We start from the raw sequence: 24,339 nt of genomic DNA on the forward strand, positions 1-24,339 counted from the left end.
AACCAGACTAAGATGTGTTGGGAAGCACAGCTATAGGTGTTCTGTACAACAGAACAGGTTACCAGCTAGAAACTCATAGGGTTAAGCACTAGACAGATGCCACTGCAGCACAGCACAGGGCAGCCCCAGTGAAGTTAGTATCTGCAGGTGGAAGGTTTGAAGCATTTTAAATGCTAGCTAGAATGGAGTAAAGGTTTTAGAGGGCATTTTTGTTAATCAGTGAGATTTTCAGTATTATGGCAAAATCAGACTTTAGACTATCCAGAGCTCTGAAGTCCTAGTAAAAATGCAATTTCTACCTCCCCCCTCAATAAATCTAATAGTCAAACTAGGCAAATTATTCCAATCTTGAAGAAGTTGCCGGTTTTGTTCCTAATTGTTTCTGCCACTTCATTTTCCCTCAAAATGCCTTTCTACTGAAGAAATAACAAATAATGTAAAGCTGGTAAATGCCTAACACATGAGATATTGCCTACACAACACACTGAAGCTAATACACTTTACGAAAACTAACAGAAGGCCAACTTTCATAGATTTTTGAGAAGTTTTACAGATATTAATTGCTAAACATTTCATGTAGAGATTTTAAGAAAGGGAGAGAAGGAAGTTACCAGACTTTGTCAGTGTAGGTGATCCAGGTGGAGAAAGGTTTATGCTAGGCGACAAGTAAAGATAATTTCTGTTCACTCCAGCATTGAAATCAAAGGGCGATTTGTAATCCTCATATAGATCCATGCCAGACAGTTCAGAGCGCGCAGCCATCCTCCTCTTCCACCAAAGTATTCATCTTTGAATGGTGACCCAGACAGCAGGATTCAGAAACCCTCCATTTCTTCACATGACACTCACTGTGCCTCCTCAGAGAATTCAGCTCTGCTACATATGATAGAGCCGTCTAGCAAGTGATTTCTTAGCCATCTTGTAGCTGCTGCTGTTTACATGGCACAAAGTTACGTTCCTGTAAATTTGTAACTGAGACTGTACTTAAACAGACCGTTCCTTTAACAAACATTCACAGTGCACCACTCATGGCTTCTGCAAGAGCCTTGGTGCTCTGCAGAACTGCATCAACTATTTTCAATCGTTTAAATAAAAAAAGGTCAGCTGACTGCAGCTACACCAGGATATCCTTAATCTTCTAGGACACAAAGGGATTACTAGCCGTAATCTATCCTATATACCATCTGTGTTGGACTTTTTCCTCTGATTAATGGAAAATTTTGCGTGCATAGCTACTTCTCCAGCTGCTTCCACCAGTGTAATAACCACTAGTGAGAACACAGTCTCTGCTGCCCAGGTATCACACTGTAGTGTGAGTTCAGAATAGGAGAGAGCAGCGCTCCTCTCTGAAGGCTGGGCTATAAACACCACCTAGGTTTATTGATGAACGTTCTAATGTGCATTACGATTTTTGCTCATGAGGCTAAATATATCTGGGTCTGATGAGTTTTGAGGGTTGGTTTTTTTTTTGGGGGGGGGGTGGTATTAAATATTTACGAAGTGCACTGCCCTATGTCCTTGGTGCTTCAACCAGCATTGTTTAGAGAGCCAGTAATGGCAGGAACCGGTAATGCATCGCCTGAAATGTATTTATGTTTTGACACATATACCATAAAGAAAGATCAACTTACATAAGCCATCTGACTTCATGCCAGGCCTTTAAGATTCAACCCTGGGAAGCAGAACTGCTTCTTACCTAAAAGAGGCACTCAGCACAGCTTTGCAGCACTTCACTACTTACTTTTTTTTTTTTTTTTTTATTTTTATTTCAAGATCAGCTTCTTTCACTGAAAACACAAGCTTACTAGCAATGTAGATCACTTTTCTAGCTAAGCAATACTTCCTCCCAAACCCCACACCTTCACCTGGGATCCTCACTGCAGTCTGCACACAGAGAAGCATAATCAAATGGAAGTTAATCTTTTCCTGCACGGTAAGGACAGAACTGATCAGACATTATTCCAGAGAAGTGAAGGAGCCTTGAAGCATACCAAAGTCAAATCTGAGCAAAGTATTCCCCGGGCATATGAGAAGAAAGCACATCCCTTCTGGAATTTTAACTTCCCATTTCCACTGCAGTCAGTCAGTGGGCACAGGAACAGACCTTACAGCTAATTAAAGAGCAGCTCCTTTAGGCTACAGACCTCCATTTGCTTCTGGTGCAGAGTACCTGCAGGCTCACAACAATGAGAGTTGCTGGAGCCTGAAACACAGGCCTCTGCTATTTTCCAAACCCACTGAAAAGAAGAAAATAGAATGTCCCTTTGCATTTCTGACACATGGCTGTGACGTGTGCCAGAAATACTGCAAAGTTCACCTGGCAAAGGTCAAAGCTTTGGTCACTGATTCTAGTGAAAGCATCCAGAGGCAGCAGAGAACTGTAACACAGCTACAGTAATAATATACTCTATTAACCAAGTCTGTTAATATGAATACCTACAGATTGTGCTTCGCGGCTTTCCCTTGTGTAACTCAGCAGTCAGGGGCTGCCTTCTGTGCAAAAGGCTCAGGCAGTAGTTGTACTAACTGGGTTAGGCAAAATGACAAGTTATCAGGTGTGGCACACGAAGAGCTGGGTGTTTTCTGCCATCACTCTCCCGACACAGAAAGAGAGAGAGAAGAGGAGGCTACACCCTAGGACTTTTTCCCAACCCTAGATAATAATTCAGTTTAACACCAGTCAGTGCTATCTGGCTACAACTAGCTATTATAGCAAAAAGAATCCCTTATGAAAAATCTGTTGATTCCTGCTAACAATCAAGAATACCATTTCCTAGGCATTTCCTGGAGCAAACATTACGCTTTTGTCTTTTACAGGAAATTCCTTACATTCAGATTTACCCCTTACCATCCATTTAAAAAAATCTGGTATTCTTCCTACATCTTTATAGCACAAAAGGTGGTTTCATGTCCCTAGAGACATTTGGATTGCCAGTCTCAACCACCAGCCTGGCCTGCCACCCCTACAGACAGAAGTGTGTATGGGCCAAACTCTTCAACACATCTTCAGCGTAGTCAGAGACACATACAGGACATGTCCCACTGCTGGAATATACACTTGGCTTACAGGGAAGATTTGCTGAATAACAAATCTAAGCCTCCACCTGAGAGGCTGAATTCTGTTTGTTCTGGCTTACGCATAGCCTGAGCACAAGACCAGAAGTCATCCAAGACAATCTCTAGTTTTTAGAAATATTACAGAAATATTACTGTCCTAAGGTCATTGCCAAGAGAAGGATATCATGCAAGCGCTCCTTACTTCAAGTTACCCTCCTTGCTCAGATTAATCTCAATTATAGTGGCCATACAGATGGGTTGCTATAGCACCTCCCAAACACATCACCTAACACATCAGCCTCCTGCTCTCTTACCTGCTAGAGTTTACAGGAGTGTTTCTCCTCACTTGTTCTCAGGTACAAATCCTACCTGGTGAGGAATGAAGCTGTTTTGCTGAACAAGCTTCTTCCTCATCACTTAGGGAAGTTTGATGGTCTTCACACTGAAGTACAAGTCAATCCATCTGTAAAGAGAAAGGACTGCAGTCCACCCTTTCAAACCTGCTGAAGGACTACTTGTAGGCCATCATCCCTAACTCATCCACTTCAGGATCTAGTTTTGAGAGATCCCCTGCCAGCCATAACAACCATTTTATCTGCTTCTTCCCCAGTAGTTCCTAAGCACATCCAGAGATTCAGGGCAGAGCAAGGCAGCACTCGCCCTGTACTGCCTAAGGCCAGTCTGAAGAAGATAGGTTCTGCTAGCTGTGGTGCATTTGGAGGAGGAGGAATGAATCTCTCTCCAAGGGATTTTCCAAATTCAAGTGGTGGCCCAAGGAAACAAAGCAGGATAGGTATGACAAACAGCAGCTTCACAGAACAAAAAAGTAAGGTTTTGCTCTGCAGTGTGAAGCTTTTGGACCAGTTTAGCAGCTCTTGATAGTCACAGCAATCAAACAGGCTCATTATGAGGCCTTGCTAAAGGGCCCTCCCATGACCAAATTATCCTGCTGTACCGGCTTCCTCTCCACACTAATTCAGAGCACATGAAGCTGGCTGAAGGTGGAATTGAGGCTGTAGAGCCATACCCTAATAGATGGACGCTGCCTTCCCAGGGCAAGACACACACGTTTCAGAGCTGAAACTTAAGTTTAGGCTTCTGTTACATGGCTTAGAGTAGTTACTGCGTATCCTTGAGTATCTGCTCTTTGCCCTGCATTGTAAATTCAGTTTTACTATGTACCTTGGTTGTTATTGCAGATACCAGATGCAAGGCAGCACCTGCAAAGATATTGAAGCCTAAAGAAGGAGCTGTTTCAAAGACAAGTAGCAGTGGGGTTTTGCTTACTATGCAAGAGATTAAAACTGAAGATTTTGCTATTCCAGAACAAGTACTCATTGCCCTTAACACCTGAAGATAACGAAGAGGTTAGTACTTAAGTCATCTATGCCATTTTAGAAGCTGGTGTCTGAGAGACTGGCACAAGGTAGATGATACCTTCTGTCAAGGATGCTTGAACCAATTACTGACAAGTTCAACTGAATGTCACAAAACGGCTCAGGAAGGCTTGGCAAGCCTCAGCAAAGCATTACCATCACAATTCCCACCATTAATCATGTTGTAATCTCCTCTGTTAAGGTTACAGAGTGTACTTAAAGCTTTCCCAGGTAACTATTTAGCATTAACAATCAGTACAGATTATGCACCTCATGAATCATAAGGGAGGGAACTCCCTCCACAGCTAGAAAAGCTGTTGAATTTGAGCAAACACTTTTCACCAGATATTTGCCTGCTTAGTCTCAGGCATGGTTCTTTCTTCAGCTAGCCCCTGCTACCCAGGTCTGCAGCTTCCTCCTTAACCCAAAGCTCTAGCAACAATTTAAACAAGGCAATATAGTATTAAAGCACTTCTACCTTGATGGCAAGGCTAAGATGTTATGGTAGCCTTGCAGAGAAGCTGCTTTTCCCACATACAGGTCTAGCAGAACAATAGTTTGTTCATACATGGAAACATTAGATCCCTCCTTCCCTACAGAAACCAAACCCTGATCAAGCATGAATGAGTATCACCTCCAGGCTTTGAAGAAACTGAGCTATGTATTCAGTAGTGTTTCATACAGTTAAACTCAGGAAAGGCTACCACTCATGCCTCAGGATTGGAGGAGTGCAGAAGCTACCCTAAGATGATCTAAACAGTACTTTGGAAAAAGCTATCAAAATAACCAATCCACAACATCTACTCTGAGTTCTGCTGTTACATAGGCACCTTCACCACATTGAATACCCCGTGTTTGTGTCTTGATTATACCCAGAGCTGCCAAACTTGTGCATCACAGCTCATACTTTTGGCAAGGCTATCACGACTCCAGCACTTAAGCAAGCAAAAGAAAATGGGGGAAAATGAGGGGAAGACTTTGTTGACAAAGAGGGGAAAGAGGTGCAAGAAGCACTTGCTCTTTGGGGGGCACAGCAAAAAAGATTCAGTCTCTTATTTCAGGGTTGCCTGTTAAGATTCAACTGCCTTCTCAGCCTATACTTGGTTTGAATTTCATCTTCTTCAGTCTGCTAAGAGGCAAGATTGACAAGAGGCCTGCCAGAGAGTGTGTCTGGGGCAAAGACTTCCAGCCAGGCAGTCTTCCACCACCCCCATCTTTCCCAGGTAGATCCCAATCAGGCAGCAACAGTCAGGCTCCTCTCCCCACTCCAACAGAGTTTTATACGGCATAAGCCATTTTAAGAGCCATAAAGCTACTTAAGCATCTTAAGCCAATCTAGATTCTGTAGCATCAAGTTGATCTTCAAAATCTTGCCAGTTTACAGACAAGTAAAGCCTTTCAGCACCTGATCTGAGGCCTTAAAACTGCATTAAGAGAAAAAGATATTGTGAAGCAATAAGACAGAAGCCCGAAGACTAAACAAGCCTGAAATTTGTATATTAATTCCCACACTGTGCTCTCTCCCCTTCCTTTAACAGCAGACACTTCTTTCAGTCCCCTGAGATTTGTGCATGATAAGAACGGAGCTGCACAGCTACAGCAATTCCTGAACAGCACCGCTATAGGCTTCTGCAGCCCCGTTAGCAATGGTCAGCAGAATGTTGCTGAAGGGGTTAAGTATCTGCTGTCTTCTAGCAGGGTACAACTCAACACCACAATATTAATCTCAGTACTTCAGCCTCCCCCGCATGCTTTCTCTGGACAAGCTCTGCTTATACAACTACATCATTCAGTAAGGTTTTTTGTACAGAAATATCTTCTCCAGAATTTTCTTTAGCCTAAGTGCTGCCTTCACTTACTCTTATTAAAACAAACAAACAAAAAACCCAAAGAAAAAACCACCACCAACAACCACCACCTCTTAGAATGATCAGTATTCTGCCAAGACATACCTCCCTGCAACACAAACACTTTCAAATGTTACAGGTGAGGATCACAGGCTGCCAGTATTGCTCTTCTCTTAAACCAAAGTCTCAGCCCACAGTATTTCAGACAGCTGACGCATGTCTTGGCGAAAGCAGCAGTTCTCTTCTCTCAATCCAATTATAAACTCAGACTAATTTCCTGAGCTCTTGTGAGGGAGTAGATCCACACTCCAGCATATTCTGCCACTAGACAAGCTGATACTACAGTAAAATACTTAACCCGTTCATATCAGACAAAATTCTCTATATTTGCACACATTCTCTACTACCTTATAAATGTTTCAGCACTTAGAAAATTAGGCAGAAATCCCTGATTTATGACAAAGTTGTGTGTCTCAAACAGTGTTCTAAGCAGTCACGTTTCCCAGCTCCAGCAGTAACAGGTAAAAAGCTTTCTGACTTATGGAAAGGGTCCAGGCCAAAGGACAGAGTAGCACCCCAGAACCAGTGATCAGAGTTTGCATTGACTTTGGAAAAGTCAGATCAAACCCTACAAACACAGAGGGGCACTTCCAAGTGAGATTAACAGAGTCAAAGCATCGCCAGGTAGATTTTAGTTATTTAGTTATTTTAGATTTAGTTATTTAGATTTAGTTATTTTACTTCAGCCACTTATCCCAGTTATGCTGCATTCTCTATAGACTCCAATCCTTCAGGCAAGAGACTGACCCTGTCAAAAATGTGAAGAAACAGTGCTGAGCTGCAGCTAGATGTTAGTTGGAAAAGATTAGGAAGAAAAGACTGCAGTGCAGAAATGGTATTGTTTCAAGCAAGGTTTTAATATGTAACCTCACAATCTAACTAAGTTTTACTTGAGTGACTCCGATTGGAGTGACTCCCTGCCTCCCTCGTAGGACAAGTCTGTTTTTCTGCACTCTTAAAGCAAACCTCCCTCTTTTAACACAGAATCCCAGAGCCTCCATTTCTGAAAAGCAGCTCCAGAAGAGTCTGCCAGGTACCAGGTCGCAACACGAAATCGACACTGAGGTTTTAAGAACAAAGCAAATTTGATTATGCATTAAGCTGAATCACATATTGTGAGATCTAAAAAAGAATCATCCAAAAAAGCACCATCTGTAGTCTTAGCAGTACCTTAATAATACCGACAAAATCTTCAGTGTTTGTGGTACACAGCAGCTCCCACCATGTAATTACCAAGTTCATGCCTGCATTTGGCGTGGCACAGAAATTCCATCATTTACTATAAAGGGCAGAAGTACAGAAGCAACCAAGCAGCACACAATTTGATGCAAGCAACACGGGTTTAGGGTAAGTACTTCACAAAATCCATCCTTGAAGATATTCAAAAGCTATCTGGACGTGGTCCACAGACACGGATATCAAGGACCAGTCATCTTTAATATCTTTATCAATGACACAGAGTGGCATCAACTGCACCTTCAGCAAGTTTGTAGATGACACAAAGCTGAGCTGTGCAGGTGACACATCAGAAGGACAGGATGCCATCCAGAAGACCTGGGCAAATTCAAGAAGTGGGCCCATGAGAACCTCATCAAGTTCAACAGGTCCAAGTGCAAGGTGCTGCACCCAGGTCAGGGCAGTCCCAGATACAAGTACAGGCTGGGAGAGGTCCTTGAGAGCAGCCCTGCAGAGGAGGACTTGGGTGGATAAAAAGCTGGACATGAGCCACCAGTGTGTGCTTATAGCCCAGAAGGCCAAATGCACCCTGGGCTGCACTGACAGCTGAGTGGTCAGCAGGTCAAAGGAGGTGATTCTCCACCCTTACACTGCCCTTGTGAGACACCACCTAAAGCACTGCATCCAGCTCTGGAGTTCTCAGCAAAGAAGGACATTGACCTGCTAGAGCCGGTCCAGAGAACGGCCACAAAGACGATCTCTCAATGAGACATCCTACAAAGGCAGGCTGAGAAAATTGGGGTTGTTCAGCCTGAAGAAGACTCCAGGGAGGCCTCACTGCGGCTTTTCAGTACCTAAAGGGGACTTGAAAAAGAGGAAGAACAACTTTCTACACAGGTAGATAGTGACAGGACAAGGGGGAACAGTTTCAAACTAAAAGAGGAGAAATTTACATTAGACATTAGTAAGAAATTCTTTTCTCAGAGGGTGGTGAGGCACTGGAACAGGTGACCACAGGTGAAGTGGTAGATGCCCCATCCCTGGAAGTGTTTGAGGCCAGCTTGGATGGGCCCTGAGCAACCTGATCTAGTTAGCAGGTGGCATCCCTGCCCATGCCTGGGGGGTTGGAACTGGATGAGCTCTAAGGTCCCTTCCAACTCAAACCGTTCTGTGATATGGTCCTGGGCAACCAGCTCCAGGTGGCCCTGCCCTAACAGGGGTTGAACCTCCAGAGGTCCTTCCCACCTCAACCATTCTGTGATTAACACAATGGCTGTAATAAGTCACAGGCAGCTCCCCCAGATTCTCCAAGGATCTTCCAGGGACCTCTCTTCTTCAGGAACACAAGAGGTCCTGGCACCCTGTCTTAGGGAAGGTCTGTGGCCTGTCCTTCATCTTGTGAAGCAGATTTGTAAGTATCTACCTGCTGACAAAAAATAAAGTTCAGTTTTCTCCCACACTTTCTAAACTGAGGTATGGACAGAGACTTCACGGGAGACTTTTCACTTCCACACATCTCCCCAGTGTACAGGAGTATTATGACAGCTGACAAGCAAAGCAGAAGCCTTTGCAGCAGTAGAGACTACCTTGGTTTCTGGTAAGAGACTACAGGAAAAAGGTAGCTGACCAGTTGGGACAGATTCTGGGAGGGGGAAAAAGTCTCCTGTATTTTCATAAAAGGGACAGACTTACACTTTGCTCACTAAGTGAATAAGCAAGCAACTTTTTGGGCTTGACATGTGACTCTAGACACAGAAGCAGCTCTTGGCAAGTACAAAAGCCATCTACTTCCCCCGACACCCCTTCTTCAGGAGGGAAGTGCCTCTGCAGTAGGAAGAGTTCACTCTTGTACAGAAAGAAAAAGCTGAAGTAGACAAATAAGCTACCAGTGTCACTGAGCTAAAGCTGCCTTTCAGCAGGAACCTGTCCTCCTTTTACCCTTTATCAATTGCATGAGCCCAAGAAAACTAGGCTCAAGTTAAGTCATTGAATTCCCTTCTCCAACTCCTCAATTTATTTTTCATCCATTCCAGTGCAGTTTCCTTTACTCCTCCAGCAACTCTCTCTAGAGCATGCTCTCAGGTTCCCCTAGCAAAGCTCCTCAGTCCAGAGGAATGCTGACACAAAAGCTTCCAAACACATGTCAGTTCATCTACAGATGTCAGCTTGCCCTTCAGTAGCACTGGGCGAGTCACTTCTGCACTCAGGGCACAGTAATTTTTAGCATAACCACACAAATTTCCTCACAAATAGTCAGAGGACAGTAATCTCCAGGTGGGCTTCCACAAAGGATGCACACAACACCAAGAGGAGTGACATTTTTTAGAAGCACTGCTAATTTTACCACACACAGGTTACTGGTTGTATGGTTAAGGTGCACTCCTGCTGTAGCCTGGCACCTTATTCAGCTATCCATGATAAAGATCAGCTGTTTGCTTAGCAATAATGGCAAACCACCAGTTTTTTTCCCTTCTTAGGACTTGACTAAGTAAGTTTACGATTTTGACTTCTGCTGTCAAACAAGTGTAATTGCATAAAACTTTAAGTACAATTCCTCAAACACGGCCAACTGCAAGTAGCAAGCTGTATAGAAATCCTATTAACATTTTTGCTCTTGGCTTATCTGAGAGCATACTGTGAAGTATCTGTGAAACTGTAAAACTCTGCCTAGTCAGCAGCAGCAGTGCACTAGTATGGTAAATACACAGACATATATGCCCCAGAAATGTCTCAGGTCATAAGAACCTGCTCCTGATCCCCCTTCTTCAACCAGTCAATTTACACCTTTAAACCAGTAATGGGTTTTGCTACAAACCCTTCAGAGAACCAGGCCAACCACAAGGTACCTAAAAGCTGGCAGTAGACACCAAGCCCGTTACAGCTTTTCCAAGCAGCTAAGCCCAAAATGAAGACAAGCCCTGATTATTCATCTACATTTCTCACACTGCAGCATTTCAGTGTGCCCTCCCAAACTTAAGAAAGTAAGACCTAACAAAGGAGTGTTAATGGCACACCACCAGATTGCTGGTATGAAGTACCTGTGCAGCAGTTCACTATTACTGGGAATCTCTCACTTGAAAACCCAGAATAAGTTGTTTTGTTTTCCCTGCAGCATCAAACGAGATACATTACCTACTCCTTTATAGTCCAGCACTTTACCAGTCACCCACTCAACTGTGTGGTGCTTGAAGCGTCCTGTTCCAGATGGAGTGTGGCTGCTGCTTGCCCATACTGCTAAATTCCATATCCAGCTGGGCAGCACCAATTCCTACAGTGCTTCCAAACTGATTCAGAGCAATAGCTATCACTACTTAAAGGATCTTGGACACATCCTGCCAGGGCTGCAAATTGGACAAACTCAGGACGTCAGCTTGAACACTTCTGCACTGCTGTTAATCTCATTTAAGAGATGAGGGAGAATCCTGCAACTGTGCATGCAGCAACCAGCAGCAATTCATTAACAAACCCACTGCAATGACCAGCTTTTTTTCCTAATATAATGCAGATAATGCACCTACCTTTAGAATATTATGACCACTGAAGTTGCCATTATATTAATAAGTACTCCGAGATTTTATCCGATTGATATGTCCTTGACTGACTTTTAATGCTGCTTGAGCTGAGTAAATCCTGTTAAGAGACATTTGCCCCTACTCCAAGTCACACTAGGACAGCAAATTAAATGAAACTGTTAGTCTAGAGAGATACTGCTGTCACATAAATCAACAGACAATCATAAAACACTGATCACTCCAAAAGCTGAAGGTGGCAAAGAAAAGGGTCAAGAAAGCTTGTCCAGTGATGATTCCACAAAACGATATAAAGCTTTAAAGGACTTCCAGGTCCTAGAAAACTTGAGCATACCCACTTCCATCAGATCAGACTTTGGACAGAGATGCCACTTTTTGCTGCTGGGTGACATTACAGGCAACCTGTATTTCCTTTTTTAACAACCTACGCAGGTTCAGATCACAAAAGTACTAATCTCTCAAGATCTCCAAGCAATATTAATATATTTATGCACAATCTAGTTGTGTCCCAGTCCATTCTACAAAAAGGGAAGTTTTCCTAAATATCAGCATGCTTGGATAAGCATCCAGGTTCCTCATTTATATTTTGCAACAAAGTAAGTCAAATGAATTTAACCACTCATTTTACTGAAATATATGATAGTGAACAAAACTGGAAAGACCTATCTAATGAACACAAAGGCAGGCATTTTTCCTGATTCTGGTGCAGATGACATGATGGAAACTACAGCGGGAAGAAAGAAGTGCAGGTGTGAAGGACCAAATTTTGAGGTATTTTGAGGTTCAGCTCCAAAAGAGAGGAGGGGGAGGGGAGCGGTGTTTTTTAGTTTTATGTGGTTTTGGTAGTTTGTGGTTTTTTTATGTTGGGGCTTGTGGTTGGGTAATTTTTGGTAAAGAAAGCACGCCTCCACTGATTTTAGAGAGTAGCTGCTCCAGAACTGCACTGTTCCACAAGTTGCCTCCTCCCAGTGTTTGACCCGGAACAGAACATCAGTGCGAACTGCAAGAATAAAGCTTTACACTGCTAAGTGAAGTCTAAGTTTAGCATCACTCCCTATTGCACAAGCCAATCCACCACACAGCCTGTTTCACCACTGTAAATGTCAAGCAAAAAAATACATATATTCATAGCCATTCTGAGTACTGGTCATGCTCTAGTTTAATGGATCCGTTCTGTTTAACAGATTAGTCTGGTAAACTTTTCAAACTTTATGGTTAAGGACTGCTCTAGCTGGTGCCCAGTAGGTTATTGTTACATCAGGTTTGGCACACTACAGCTCGGCCATCAGCACAAAAAAACCATTCAGAATAACTCAGAGCTTCAAGAGCTATGAATAATGCAACCCACAGTTTTTCATTCTGGTAAAAACTGTATCAGGATGTTGAAGAGGTGAAAGTCGAAACACTGCCTTGCGTACTGCTAGTCCTCAGTTGTCAATCCACAAGTGTGTCCTGTAGCAGGGAGCTGTGATACAGCATTATTACTAAGAAGCCATCACATCCCTCAGAAATGCTGCTGGCACCACCTTGCATGAAGGGCAAACAAGGCTTCTCCAGTAACATAACCTCGGAGCAGGAAAACTAGAGAAGTTACTTTATTTGACACTAGCTCTATCCTTAATTTATCAGTTTTCCCTCCTAAAAATATTTAAAAGTTTTCTCAGCTCCTCTCAACAACACACAGAGGTCTTGCTTTGACTTTTGTATCCCTCTTCTCGTATTCTCGCTTTCTCAAAAGATGCTTTTGAATAGGAAAATACTCTTCATTGGGGATGGGAGTGAAGTACACTTCTGGGATTCACCAAGGTGAAGTTTTGCTCTTGAATTGTAAATAAGAAACAGAAGCATATTAAAGACTTCACACATCAGTGTGCTAAAACAGAATAAGAAGACTGTCCATTCACTCCAGTAAGGCTCTCCCTTTTGCCATTTATCCCAAAAACACTTCCTCACCACAGCAGGAAGTACTCAGCAGGTTGCTCTGCTGACTCCATTGACACTCAAGTTGTTTTCCTTCTTATACAATCTCAAAAAATCTTTCATGCCAAAAAATCTGCACAGTGACAGGCACAGAAGCCAATCGAAACCACTCAGCTTCAAAGCATCAACTCCAACAGGTTTGACTTGGTACCATTCAGAAATATGCAGAAACTAATTCTCCCTGCTCATGAACCATAGTACTCGTGTTCATCTACAATTCACACTCAAAGATAGCAAAGCAGGGTGCCCCAAATACCCTTTAAGGGTGGTGTAAACTTTCCCAGTTAAAGATTTGGTCAGTATCTGTGTTTTACCATAGAATGGTTGGGGTTGGAAGGGAGCTTTAAAGGTCATCTCGTTCCAGTTCCCCTGCTAGGGATATCTTCAACTAGATCAGGCTGCTCGGAGCCCTGTCCATTGCTTCCATTGGACTTTCCAAATGTCCAGTGGACCACCTAAAACCTCCAATATTTTGAGGAATCAGGCACCCACCACCTCTCTGGGCAACCTGTTCCAGTGTTTCACCACCCTCAATGTAAAAAATTTCTCTATATCTAGTCTGAATCTACCCTCGTCCAGCTTAAAACCATTACCCCTTATCCTATCACAACAGGCCCTGCTAAAAAGTCTGTCCCCATCTTTTTATAAGCCCCCTTTAACTACTGAAAGGCTGCAATAAGATTTCCCTGAAACCTTCTTTTCTCCAGGCTGAACAACCTCATCTCTCTCAGCCTTTCCTCATACAATAGGTGTTCCATCCCTCCAATGATTTTCAAGGCTCTCCTTTGAACCTGCTTCAACAGGCCCAAGTTTTTCCTGTTCTAGGGACCACAGAACGGGACACAATACTCCAGGTGGGATCCCATGAGATCCAAGAAGATCCCTGACCTGTTGGCCACTATTGCTTTTGATGAGGACCAGGATGTGTTACCGCTTTTCTGGGCTGCAAGTGCGCACTGTTGACCCATGTCCAGCTTTTCATCCACCAGCACCAGTCTAAGTCCTTCTCTACAGGGCTGCTCTCAATCCCTTCATTCCCCCAGCCTGTACTGACACTGCAGGTTGCCTTAACCCAGAATAATTTATGGGAACAAATTACACACTTAAGAGTGTGAACAACTTGCAGCTCAGAAGTTGGTGTTTTAAGCAATGCACCAAGAGGGGTGTATTAGAAGGGGTGCAGAAGGCTCACCTACCATTGCAGCTGTGCTCTGAGAGCACCAGCCACCTTTCCTGTAGGATTGCTGGACTGTTAAAACCAAGTCCTCAAAACCACATTTGAACATGAACAAGTACCCCCATACATACACCATAAAAACCATGCAACTCCTGCGTCTTTACAGAAGTGCTCTGTATTGTCCAACCAACCCAATCAGTGGGCAGTTGGTGCAGCCCTGCACCAACATACAATACATGCAGCCCTGCACACCTGCAGTACATGCAGCAGCTCTCTGGTACTTGTTAGGTGCCTGGTGAGCTGCTGGCTTTTTCCTCCTTTGATATTAAACATAGTTAAACAAGTTTATATTGAACAGCAGCACCGATTGCTGGAACTGAGTAATCAAGAATGCACTTGCAGTAGACTGATTTCTTTAGAAAAAGTCAACTGTTGGAGACACCACAGTCCAAAACCGAATTCTTCCCCCTACAATATTTAGAGATTCCTCCAGAAAACCAAAAACAACTAAGTTGACTGAGTATTTAAAGATTAACCTGAAGGACAGGAAAGCAAGATTTGTTTGCATCTAAAAACCAAGGCTATATTCAAAAAGAGACATTCAGCCACTGAATTTTACTTTTCCAAAGAAGTGTACTACTACCTGCTTAGTGTTCACACTAGTTCTGCTACATAAAGTGTTAATGAGATCGATGTACAAAGCTCAAGTAGCAGTTGACAAAGTACAGACAGGTGTCTCTGTTGTACCTCACCATTTACTAGAAGTGCACTAAGAAATTCAAATGTATTTTAGGGAAGGCTAGTATTTAAGACTGATTGCTATAAACAGTTATTTAAATGGTAGCAGTGACTGTTTATTCCTTCATCAGAATTTTCAGACAAGGAGATTTAGAGTGGGTGTCTAAAATACACCTTTACTGCAGTTAAGGACTGCTTTATTGGAGAAAATAACAGTAATATTTCAGAGTCTTCCCCTCCTTCCAAATCACTGCACTTAAATCATATGACAGTAGCAGTCAGCTAGAAGTGCAGTAGAGCTTTTGGCAGTTAAACTACATAAACAACTTCTATGACACACAGGATCCCCCCAACACATCCTAATCTGGTTTTGGGATACATCCCCCCAGCCCAAGCTTGGGGCTGAGGTCCCCACACAGCCTGGACCAGGAGCTGGTGTGAAAAGATAGTGTGCAGGGATCCAACTATGGCCTGAGACCTGGAAGAAGTAGGGAGCCAGACCCACAATGTGCTCACTCTTGCTCAACAAGAAGATCAGGGATGAACACCTGCTTGGCAAGCAGCAGCACAACACCATTTCAGACAATGGCAAGCTGGGGTTGTGGCCTTCTCCAGACAGTTCTCTTTGGGGTCCTCTGTAGGAGGTTCTGTTCCCTGTTCCTTCAAGTGTCTGCAGAGGTGGTGACAGGCCACATGGCAATGCTCTGAACACAGCAGGTGGACCCACCCCTTTCTTGAGGGCCCGTACAGACATACTTGGGATACCAGAGCTGCAGAGCGCCTGAAGAGTCTGCCCAGGCAGCAGACACAAAGGCTTGTCACAACTCAGAGCACAAGAAGGTAAAACATAACTCCCACACAGGCACCAGAGAAGTCTTAAGAGAAAGACCAGAAGTCATTTCAGGTCTTTCCTTTTGCTCAAGAACAAACTCCCTGTTAAAAAAACAGTTTTGGAGCACAACACTGCAAATAGCTTGTTGAGGAGATGAAACAGAGCATGAATGGTGCTTTTCAGAGCTCATAGCTCCAAGCAAAGCACACTGCAGTAAAACAGCCTGTTTTCCTTCTGCCAAGACTGTGACATCTGGCAACAGGAAAGTCAATATTTAAAGCAGGCTCCATTCCTACCCCATGCCTAGTCTGGTACTACTTCTGATGCTCCTCATCCCTGAATGCACGTCAGCTGCTCAGCAAAACCTCTTCAGGGACTGCCTGGCGCAGATTTTTTTGGTGCTATGGAAACAGCCTGCACAGCGGCGTGTGATCCGCTCACGCACACCGAGGCCTGTCTGTGTGCAGGCACAGAACTAACCTCTGCCAGCAGTCATCAAAGCACACCGAGCAGTCAGCAAGTCAAAAACAGTGACTGATCTGGGGGCTTTCTGCTCTGCCTTCAGCCTGCTTCTCAAGACTCCTCAGATGTAGGCAAAACACTTTTGAGATGTGCTGAAGGGACTTCTCTTCTGCAGAACAATACAGACACTAGAAAGGTGCACTCCAGCCAGTGTAAGCTGTGCCCATTTCATAACCCTGACCCTTCTTTTGAGTAGGAAGTACTGGTTCCCACTTAAAGGACAGCTTCTTTAAAGTTGCTTATAGGCAAGTCCTTGCACAGTTCCATTCCCAGGAACCTGTGTGAGGAAAAGCAAGGGACACATCAGGACTCTGATACACTCTGCAGAGACTACAAGGTATCAGAAGATGCAAGTTCAGTGACATTGCCTTCTTCAAAGGCAGCCCGTCCTGGCAGCAGCTGCAAATGTCCAATACTGTATGTTATTCCCAGGGACTGGATTGCTGTAGAACACTGCAATGAACATCAGAGATGACTCGAGTGGAAGCAGAAGGGGAGTTTCTTTCAAATTCTGCTATCCTGATCAAATTAACCAAGACTTTCTAATGTCATGATGTGATACACATTTAGGCAGAGAAAAAACAGAGAGATAAGTAGGATCACTTCTTGCTCATCTTGGGACCCCTGCTAATAGTTTAATTAGAGTACTTTAGGCAAAAAGTAAACAACACCAAACAGACACAAGCAACATTCCCAATGCTACACAGCTTTGCCAGCCTAAAGAGCAGTTAAGAAACATTACTTACACAGCTTTGTTTTCAACCTTTTTCAGGTTTTTCTCATGAACCAACATCACTGCCAAGCATGGGCTCTAATCCTAGCAAAGCACAGGAGGAGCACCTGTCTGAAAACACCAACTCCAGCCCAGGTCGCCTCCCTTGGCACATCTTTTCATCTCTATCCAAGGGTTAGGGGGTTCTGATGAAGCGCCACTTCCCTCTAGCTGCTAGACAAGGGAAAGCAAAACAGGAAAAATACCTGCTGTTCTGCCTCTGCTTGCCTCACCCACCACCCCAAGCAAGCTGCAGGTGCTCCCCAGCCTCTTTGTTACTCCACAGTACAACACTGCCATTGCCAGTGACAGGACATAAGCTTTGAGCCGAGCTTGCAAGGCCCCAGGACTAGAGACTTGTCAGGCTTGCTCTGTCTCAACCCTTCTTGATTTGCCTGCAGCTTTGTTTTACTTGGCCTATCTCAGAGCAGAGACACAGGGTGTGAGAATACAGGCATGGTACAAGTACACAGGGCTGACAATGGAGATCCCACAGCTGTAAGAAAGTCACCAGTGGAGATGTGCAGTTGGACAAAACTATCTTATAACATAGATAACAGAGAGCAAAGGAATAATATTTAACATATATAAAAGGCACTTTATATAATAGATTTGGATGTAACATGGAGCTTGCAAAGCAATGAAAGAAAGGTCTGTAAAAACTAAACAGAACAGAAGGATTCCAGTGGATCCCACAGTGAGGAAGAAACCACCAATATCCTACGCCTCCCAGAAAAGGAGTCACAATATGACAACTTGCTCTAATACCCCTGCCACCACCAAAATGATACTAACAGCCCCAGAAGCCAGGGGAAGGATGAGTAAGACACCAAGAAAAAGGTATAGAAACTAAGTTTGTATGTTACCTTTACTATTACTAAAGCTTCATCTGCATAATAGTCTTTCTAAACTAATTCTTTAATTAGATTGTTAACGTTTCAATTACACAATAAACAGGTTTTCTTTCCATGTACTCACACAAAGTGTGCTTCCTCTTTATCTATGAAGTTTTCAAGCACAGCACACATTTGTTGTTCTGCTGGGAGGCTACCAGCAGGAGAGGGGCAGTTCAGAAGCCTGTCACTCCAAACCACATGTGGCACAGCACATTCCTATAGACCTCAGTTCTAGAGAAAAGGGAGCATTCCAGGCTTGGCCAAGGCAGCATCTGCTGGGCCACTCCACTGTCAGTCAGCATCCAAGGACACTTATTGCTCTCATACTCTGGAATAGAGAAGTCAGCTTGCAAAACAGGAAAGCTGCCTCTTTCAGTGACAGTATTCACACCACAGAAGAACTGCTGCTTTCCCTCTAGATAGCATCAATCCACCCCTTTCTGCTCAGGAGCAAGTAACAGCACAATGAGCATTTTTCCACGCACCAGCATTTGCTGGCAGACAGTGCTGTGCTGCTCCCCCGACCACACCCCCGGACAAGTGGCTGCAGACTCATGCAGCTGACTGCCACCACTTGTACTTGCACTAGCAGAAAATCCATACAGCCATCTACACCTCTGCCAGAAATAAGTGTTTTCATAGCAGAGCAAGGATGCTCCAGACCAGTTAGCCTGGCTCATGTTATCATCCTGCCAAATGGCCAAAGCCAACACACAGCTACATATTCTTTCACTTCTGCTCCTTTAACCAGAGGAAGAGGAGGAAGATGAGTAAGAAGAAATGGCAGGAGTGACACCGAACCTTCAGGAGAGATCCAGATTAGAAAGTTCTGGGTAGCTGGTCTGTTACTGCAGCCCTTTTCAAAAGAGAAGGCTTTCAGTAGAAAGCCTGTCTTCTAACACAAGGTTTTTGAGTGAAGGTTCCAAATCACTCTGGCTAACACACCCAAATATGAGCAATTTTGAAGACAGTCACTACATTTAACAGGAGAGAAAGCTGTCCCTCTGGAGACTTAAATTGAAGCTGACACAAAGTGACAGTGTTGGCTGAACAAGAGCATTTCAATTTAGTACTTAATCTCACTTAATGCTTGCTTTCCCTTTTAGTCACCCTTTGTTTGACATTTTTCAGCTTACTCACTGCAGGATATCCAAAGAACAAGGGTAAACACCTCCCTTCCTCCACACAGCAAATCTCAAATCAGAAGTGCCCATATTACAAAGACTCCAGTGGAGGCAACAGCAGGGTCATCATCCTCCTACCTGGAGGTGAGCATCTCGTAAAAGCACAAAAACCCCACACTCACCAGGTGTCTGCTGCACAGGTCTCAGCAAATGACACTGCTGCTCTCTCCTATTAAACTAAGAAGGGAGGAGTTTGGGTTATTTTCTTTTGAAAATTGCTCAAGAAAACATTGGCTTTCAAGAAGACTCCCTGCACTGTGTCTGCTGCCATGGAAACATCACTTTTTGAAGAGATACAGCACATAACCTCCCTTACCTGCAGCAATGTCCAGCACCCTCAGGAATCAGCAATCCACAAACAACTCCCTGATTTTACACAGAAACTCTAGTCCCTCATCCTCCTGCAAGACTTCTCGGTACCAGCTGAGGGACTCCCTGCCAATAAAAACTGCCAGGACACCTTCCTGTTAAAGAAGCAAATAGTTGTGAAGAAAGAGGACAAAGCCTCCCCAGCCTTTACAACACTCAGGTCAGCCAAAGCAGCTTTTGGGATGTCCTCACCCAGCAGGGTCAGTGCATGGCAGAAAGCATCAGAAGCCCCAACACTCACTTCCTTCATCACCCAGCTCCTTCTGGGACTATACTAACAGCTGGCTCACAAAGCAGAGGTTGTTAGTCAAAGGCTGCTGTATTCAGCAGCTGTAGAAGACAAGGGGAAAAAATGTACATACAAGATAGACAGGAGCATGAATAGAGATACGAATGAGATAAAAATGAATAGAGATAACGTTCCCAAGGCAGAGTAGTGCACTATGTGGTTACTGACAGCCCCTGCAGATGGAAGGGGCTGTGCTCTGCAGCCTCCAGGCACAGCTCACAGCAGCTCAATAGCACTCGTGCCCAGGCCAGGAGAGGTGTTAACATATGGCAGCCAACTGTCAGCCATGAAAACCAGCTGTTCCCACTTTACCCACAAAGCACCCAGATCAAGCAGAGCAAGGTGCTTGCTCAGCCTGCACCAGCACAGTCTCACACCAAAGCCAAGGTGCGGTGCTTTATTTCAGGCCAGCAACGTCAGCCTGAGCCTCCAAGGCCTCCCATTGCTTTGGAGGGCATTTGCAGTGGGAGAAAGAGGAACCCACGGGCTGCTTCTAAGTATGGGAAACTGGAACAAAAAGGAATTGCATCAGTTTCATGTCGGATTTTAAAAGCCCCGAGCAGTTACAGCTTGGCCTCATTGGAGGATCAAAGAACATAGATTCTTAGCTAAGCTTTCCCTGCGCCAAAATGTCCGAGAGCAGACCTTACTCTGGCTGAGTGAAAGACTGTACTGCCTGCTTGTGACAGTGTTCATTGTAGGGAACAGGGATAAACATCCATGCATACCACAAGCCACAGATTCCTTCCACAGTTGGGCCACTGGGCTGGCCCCCTCCTCCATATCCTACTGAAGTGGGTGTGAGCAAGAATGAAGAGTTCAAGTTACCCTTCAATGCTCACGCACTGCAGGAAGGCAGAACAGCTGACACTGCTCCAGCCTCCAGCTGCCCACCCAACAGTTGTGCATCAGCTGCTCCAGCATCCCTCCAACACAGCGCACAGATCCCCCACATTTCCATACCTCATTCATGCACTGGCTTAGAGAGGAGGACAACAACACCATCAAATAACTCACATTATGCCGCCCCATCAAGTCAGGACCCCCAGCCTGAGTCAGAACAAGATTTCAACCCCCCCAATACAGTTTTTCATGCAAAAGAAATGAGGGCATGCTGCTGTTCAAGGGACCTACTCGTGTAAGTCTTCTGATATTTTTGTCATCTTCAAGTCACCATTACAGACACTCAGCTCAGTGAAATCATTCTTCCTTTGCAGTTCCCACAACAGCTGTCCACTTGTATTTACTTACAAGTGTTTGATTTCACAATTGCACATTAAGTGAAAAAAAAAAATCATACCTACAGTACTGCAAGTACCTAGTGATAAGAAAACAAATAAAGCAGTAGGAAAAGGTGCAGCTTTGTCCAATGGGACAATGGGGGAAATGTTATGCTACTGCCAGCAACAAGTTCTTTCTGCACAAAAAAATAACATTAAAGTCCATTCTGTCAGCCCCAAAAGTGCAAGTCAAGGCTCTAGGAAAAGAAAGGCTTACATAGTCTCTCAAGAAATCACATGTAGTGTTTTGGGACTCCTTTTAAGTACCACAAAAGCCTGAAGATTTTGAAAGACACCAGGTTACATAAGTGAAGCGTTGCTGAAGCATAAGAGGAACCCCTGAACACAACATCAGAGATGGATCATTACTATATAACTGTGCTGTGGTGCATGTGTTCGTGAGACCGCTCACTGGCACAATCCACTGTAGGGGCAGCTTCATCCATATTCTTCCACTGGTAAACTGTATGAGCACTAACAGTAACAGTGGCAAGCCAGAGAGAGACTCTTTTTGCAAGCATAATCAGGTGTAGTTGTGGTTTCACTTTTTTTGGGGGGGAGGGGGGAGGGGAGTAGGGAGGCAGAGGGGACAGCAGCATCTTTGTGAAAGCACAACTGCAGTTATTAATCTATTCAGCAACTAAGTCCATACAGTGAATCAGATTTTTGTTCATGACAAGTTAAAGCAAAGCAACAGAACAAGGGACTCCTCATCTCAGGATAATATTATATCCATTTGGCTTGAGCCAACACTACTGCTTTGGCACCTGTAATCACAGAGCAAGAGGCTCCGAGCCTTTGGAGTGCACCGAGAATCACACGGAGCCACAGAGCCAGTCCAAATATCCCTTTGCTGAAAACGAAGACATTTCAAGTGAAAAGTTGCTCAGTGGTTCTGATCCTGCTAGTGGTAGGCTAGGAACAACTTTTTAAGGACTGCTGCCAAACCTGACTGCTCGAGAGAGGAGAGACTTCAGCACATTCTACACCTGGAACATTATCCTTGTCCAGTTTGGCTGCAGTCTTAACCATAATCCAGATTTTCTTCCTACCTCCTAACTTTTGCTGTCTGAGAAAGCTGTCATCGTAACAACAGAATGTGCAACCTCTGACTTGCAATTTTAAGCAACTTAATTTCTGATTAAAAGAGGCAATCCAAGCCAGCCCCAGAGACAGGACCTGGCAGCCTGGACTTTAACCACATACATTGGCTTTAGTGAGTAATAATATTGTATCATCGAGCAGAGTTGCCAATGCAAGCACTCCAGTTTGCCAAGGAAAGTGGTCTTTGAAGTCTAATTGGCAAGGTATTAGAAGCCATTAATTAACTGGCACAAGTATGTTGACTATTCTAGATTTTCCCATTGTACCTGCAGATCTCCCCCTCAGCATGAACAGAAAACAGCATAATCACTCCAAAAAGAAGGCAGAGGAAGAAGGTGTTGCACCATGTTTGCTCTGTAACAGTCCCTTACATCACACTAGGTACACTATTCTGATAAACATCCCGAGGTGCAATACCCTCTTTGTAGGAAGTCATTTATAACAGAAGTGAGTAAAATAACAAAACAAACCTCTAGTAAGTGTCAGGACTGTCACTACAGTTTTTCAAAAGATCATGTTATTTTACCCTCCTTTTCCATCAGAAGTTGTTCAAGACCCTGCAGTTGCAATAAGGACCTTTGCTTTTTTATAGAAAAGCCTCAAGAACTTTGGGACAAATATTGACATCAGTTTTAATGCTCCTGCAGTTGGAATTAAAATTCTGATCGGACTGAGAGTTGTGCTATTTTCTGGCACAATACTGTTTGTTAGTACCCAAAAACAGGGTTTGGTGGTTGTTTTCTTTCCTTTTTTTTGGTCGTTGATTGGCTTGTTTTTTTTTTTTTATTTAATAGACACAGGTCTTCAAAATGGTTGAAGGAAACTCCCTGAGGAGGTTCAGTCCCTCAGCAGATTATACCTTCTGGTCAGGCAAAGATGCCTTGACCTTTTCTCTAGGTACAGAGAAACTCAGAAGTCATTGTTAATTGTACGAGTATACTATACAAGTCTCGAAACACTTAACTGTGTGTTTTGGCTGTGTGTAACTGGGAGCAAATCAAGGCTGGTGCCCAGACCAGCTCACTTGGCAGAGCACAGAGCTTGACCGTGGCAGAGTCAGGGGTACATTCCCAGAAGCTCGAGCCCCTCCAACACTCCAGCCGCCACAACTGCATGCTTCCTGCCATCCCCAGCATGACAAGCAGGAAAACCCTGAATGAAATCAGCCCAAGGGCACAGACACAGAGCTAACCAAGCAGCCCTGCCAGCTTACTGCAGGTAACTTAGTGACCCCAGCCTGCCCTACTTCGTCTAGTGGAAAGCAGCTGGCGTGTAGTTCAGTACCACACCATATAAAAGGCTCCAACTGATCTATGAATGGGTTAGATAAATCTAATACACCTCTGTGGGATAAGGTTATACAGCAAGAGAACGTGCTTTGCCTGCCTTCGGGTCAGTTTTCATCAGAGCACCAACTGCTCTCTTTGGCAAGCAGTCCCAAGGTTTTTGGTTTTCAATAAACCATAAAGTTTTAGGAAGAGTGTTGCAACCATGGCAGGTAGGACAACAGTCTTCCCAGGCAAAATGCACACCAGTGAAGCGCCACAGAGGCGCCAGCCCTGCTGCCGCTCAGGGGCCGAGGGGCAGCTGCCCAAACGGAGCTGCCAGCTGCGGGGCAACCCTGGGCTGGAGAGAATTAAAAGGGAACAAACCCTGCGAACAGCGCTGGTCAATCAAAAGTTGCACACTCGTAAAATGGAAGAGCTTTACTTTTACCGCAGGGCGCAAGCAGAAAGTTTATTCTGCCCACGAAGCGCCGCGGGAAGGCCGGGATGCGCTGCCCGTGCATCCGCGCCTGGGGGGCCCGGCAGCCGCCCCGTGCTCCGCCGCCCGGCCCCGGTTCCGCCTTTCCCGAGCCGACGGCCGGCGCAGCCTTGCCCAGGCCGGGGCGAGCCTCTTCCGCACCGCCCCGACCCCCAGCGCTGCCCGGCCCGTCAGGGCAGGGCAGGGCAGGGCTGGGCTGGGCTGGGCAGGGCAGGTCCGGGCCGAGCAGCCAAGGGCTGCGAGAGCCACCGCCGTCCCCGCCGCACCAGCGCCAACGCCAGCACCGCCACCCGCCCGAGGCGCAGCGGCAGCGCCCACCCCCCGCCCTACCTTGGTCCCTCGGGGGCTCCATGGCGGCCCCGCGCCCGTCCCGGTGCCCGTCGCGG

At 44.9% G+C, this 24,339-nt stretch overlaps 1 protein-coding gene across 6 annotated transcripts in view; it reads right to left on the reverse strand.

Moving 5' to 3' along the window:
- TPD52 (tumor protein D52) overlaps positions 1-24,333 on the reverse strand; it is a 40,395-nt gene extending 16,062 nt beyond the window's left edge. For 3 of the 6 annotated variants that reach the window (XM_042036496.1, XM_042036495.1, XM_042036494.1), the window contains exon 1: positions 24,284-24,333. In XM_042036496.1, the coding sequence (XP_041892430.1) occupies positions 24,284-24,305 (22 nt within the window). In that variant the 5' untranslated portion in view covers positions 24,306-24,333. Of the gene's footprint in view, positions 1-611; positions 1,073-24,283 lie in introns of those variants that run through there. The other 3 variants (XM_042036492.1, XM_042036491.1, XM_042036493.1) reach the window with 2 other exon arrangements.
- Positions 24,334-24,339: the final 6 nt, after the last annotated feature.

Source organism: Corvus kubaryi, unplaced genomic scaffold (genome assembly GCF_017639235.1).
Source record: "Corvus kubaryi isolate FWS band 111438036 unplaced genomic scaffold, C.kubaryi_AGA036_p1.0 37385, whole genome shotgun sequence".
Taxonomy (NCBI): Eukaryota; Metazoa; Chordata; class Aves; order Passeriformes; family Corvidae; genus Corvus; species Corvus kubaryi.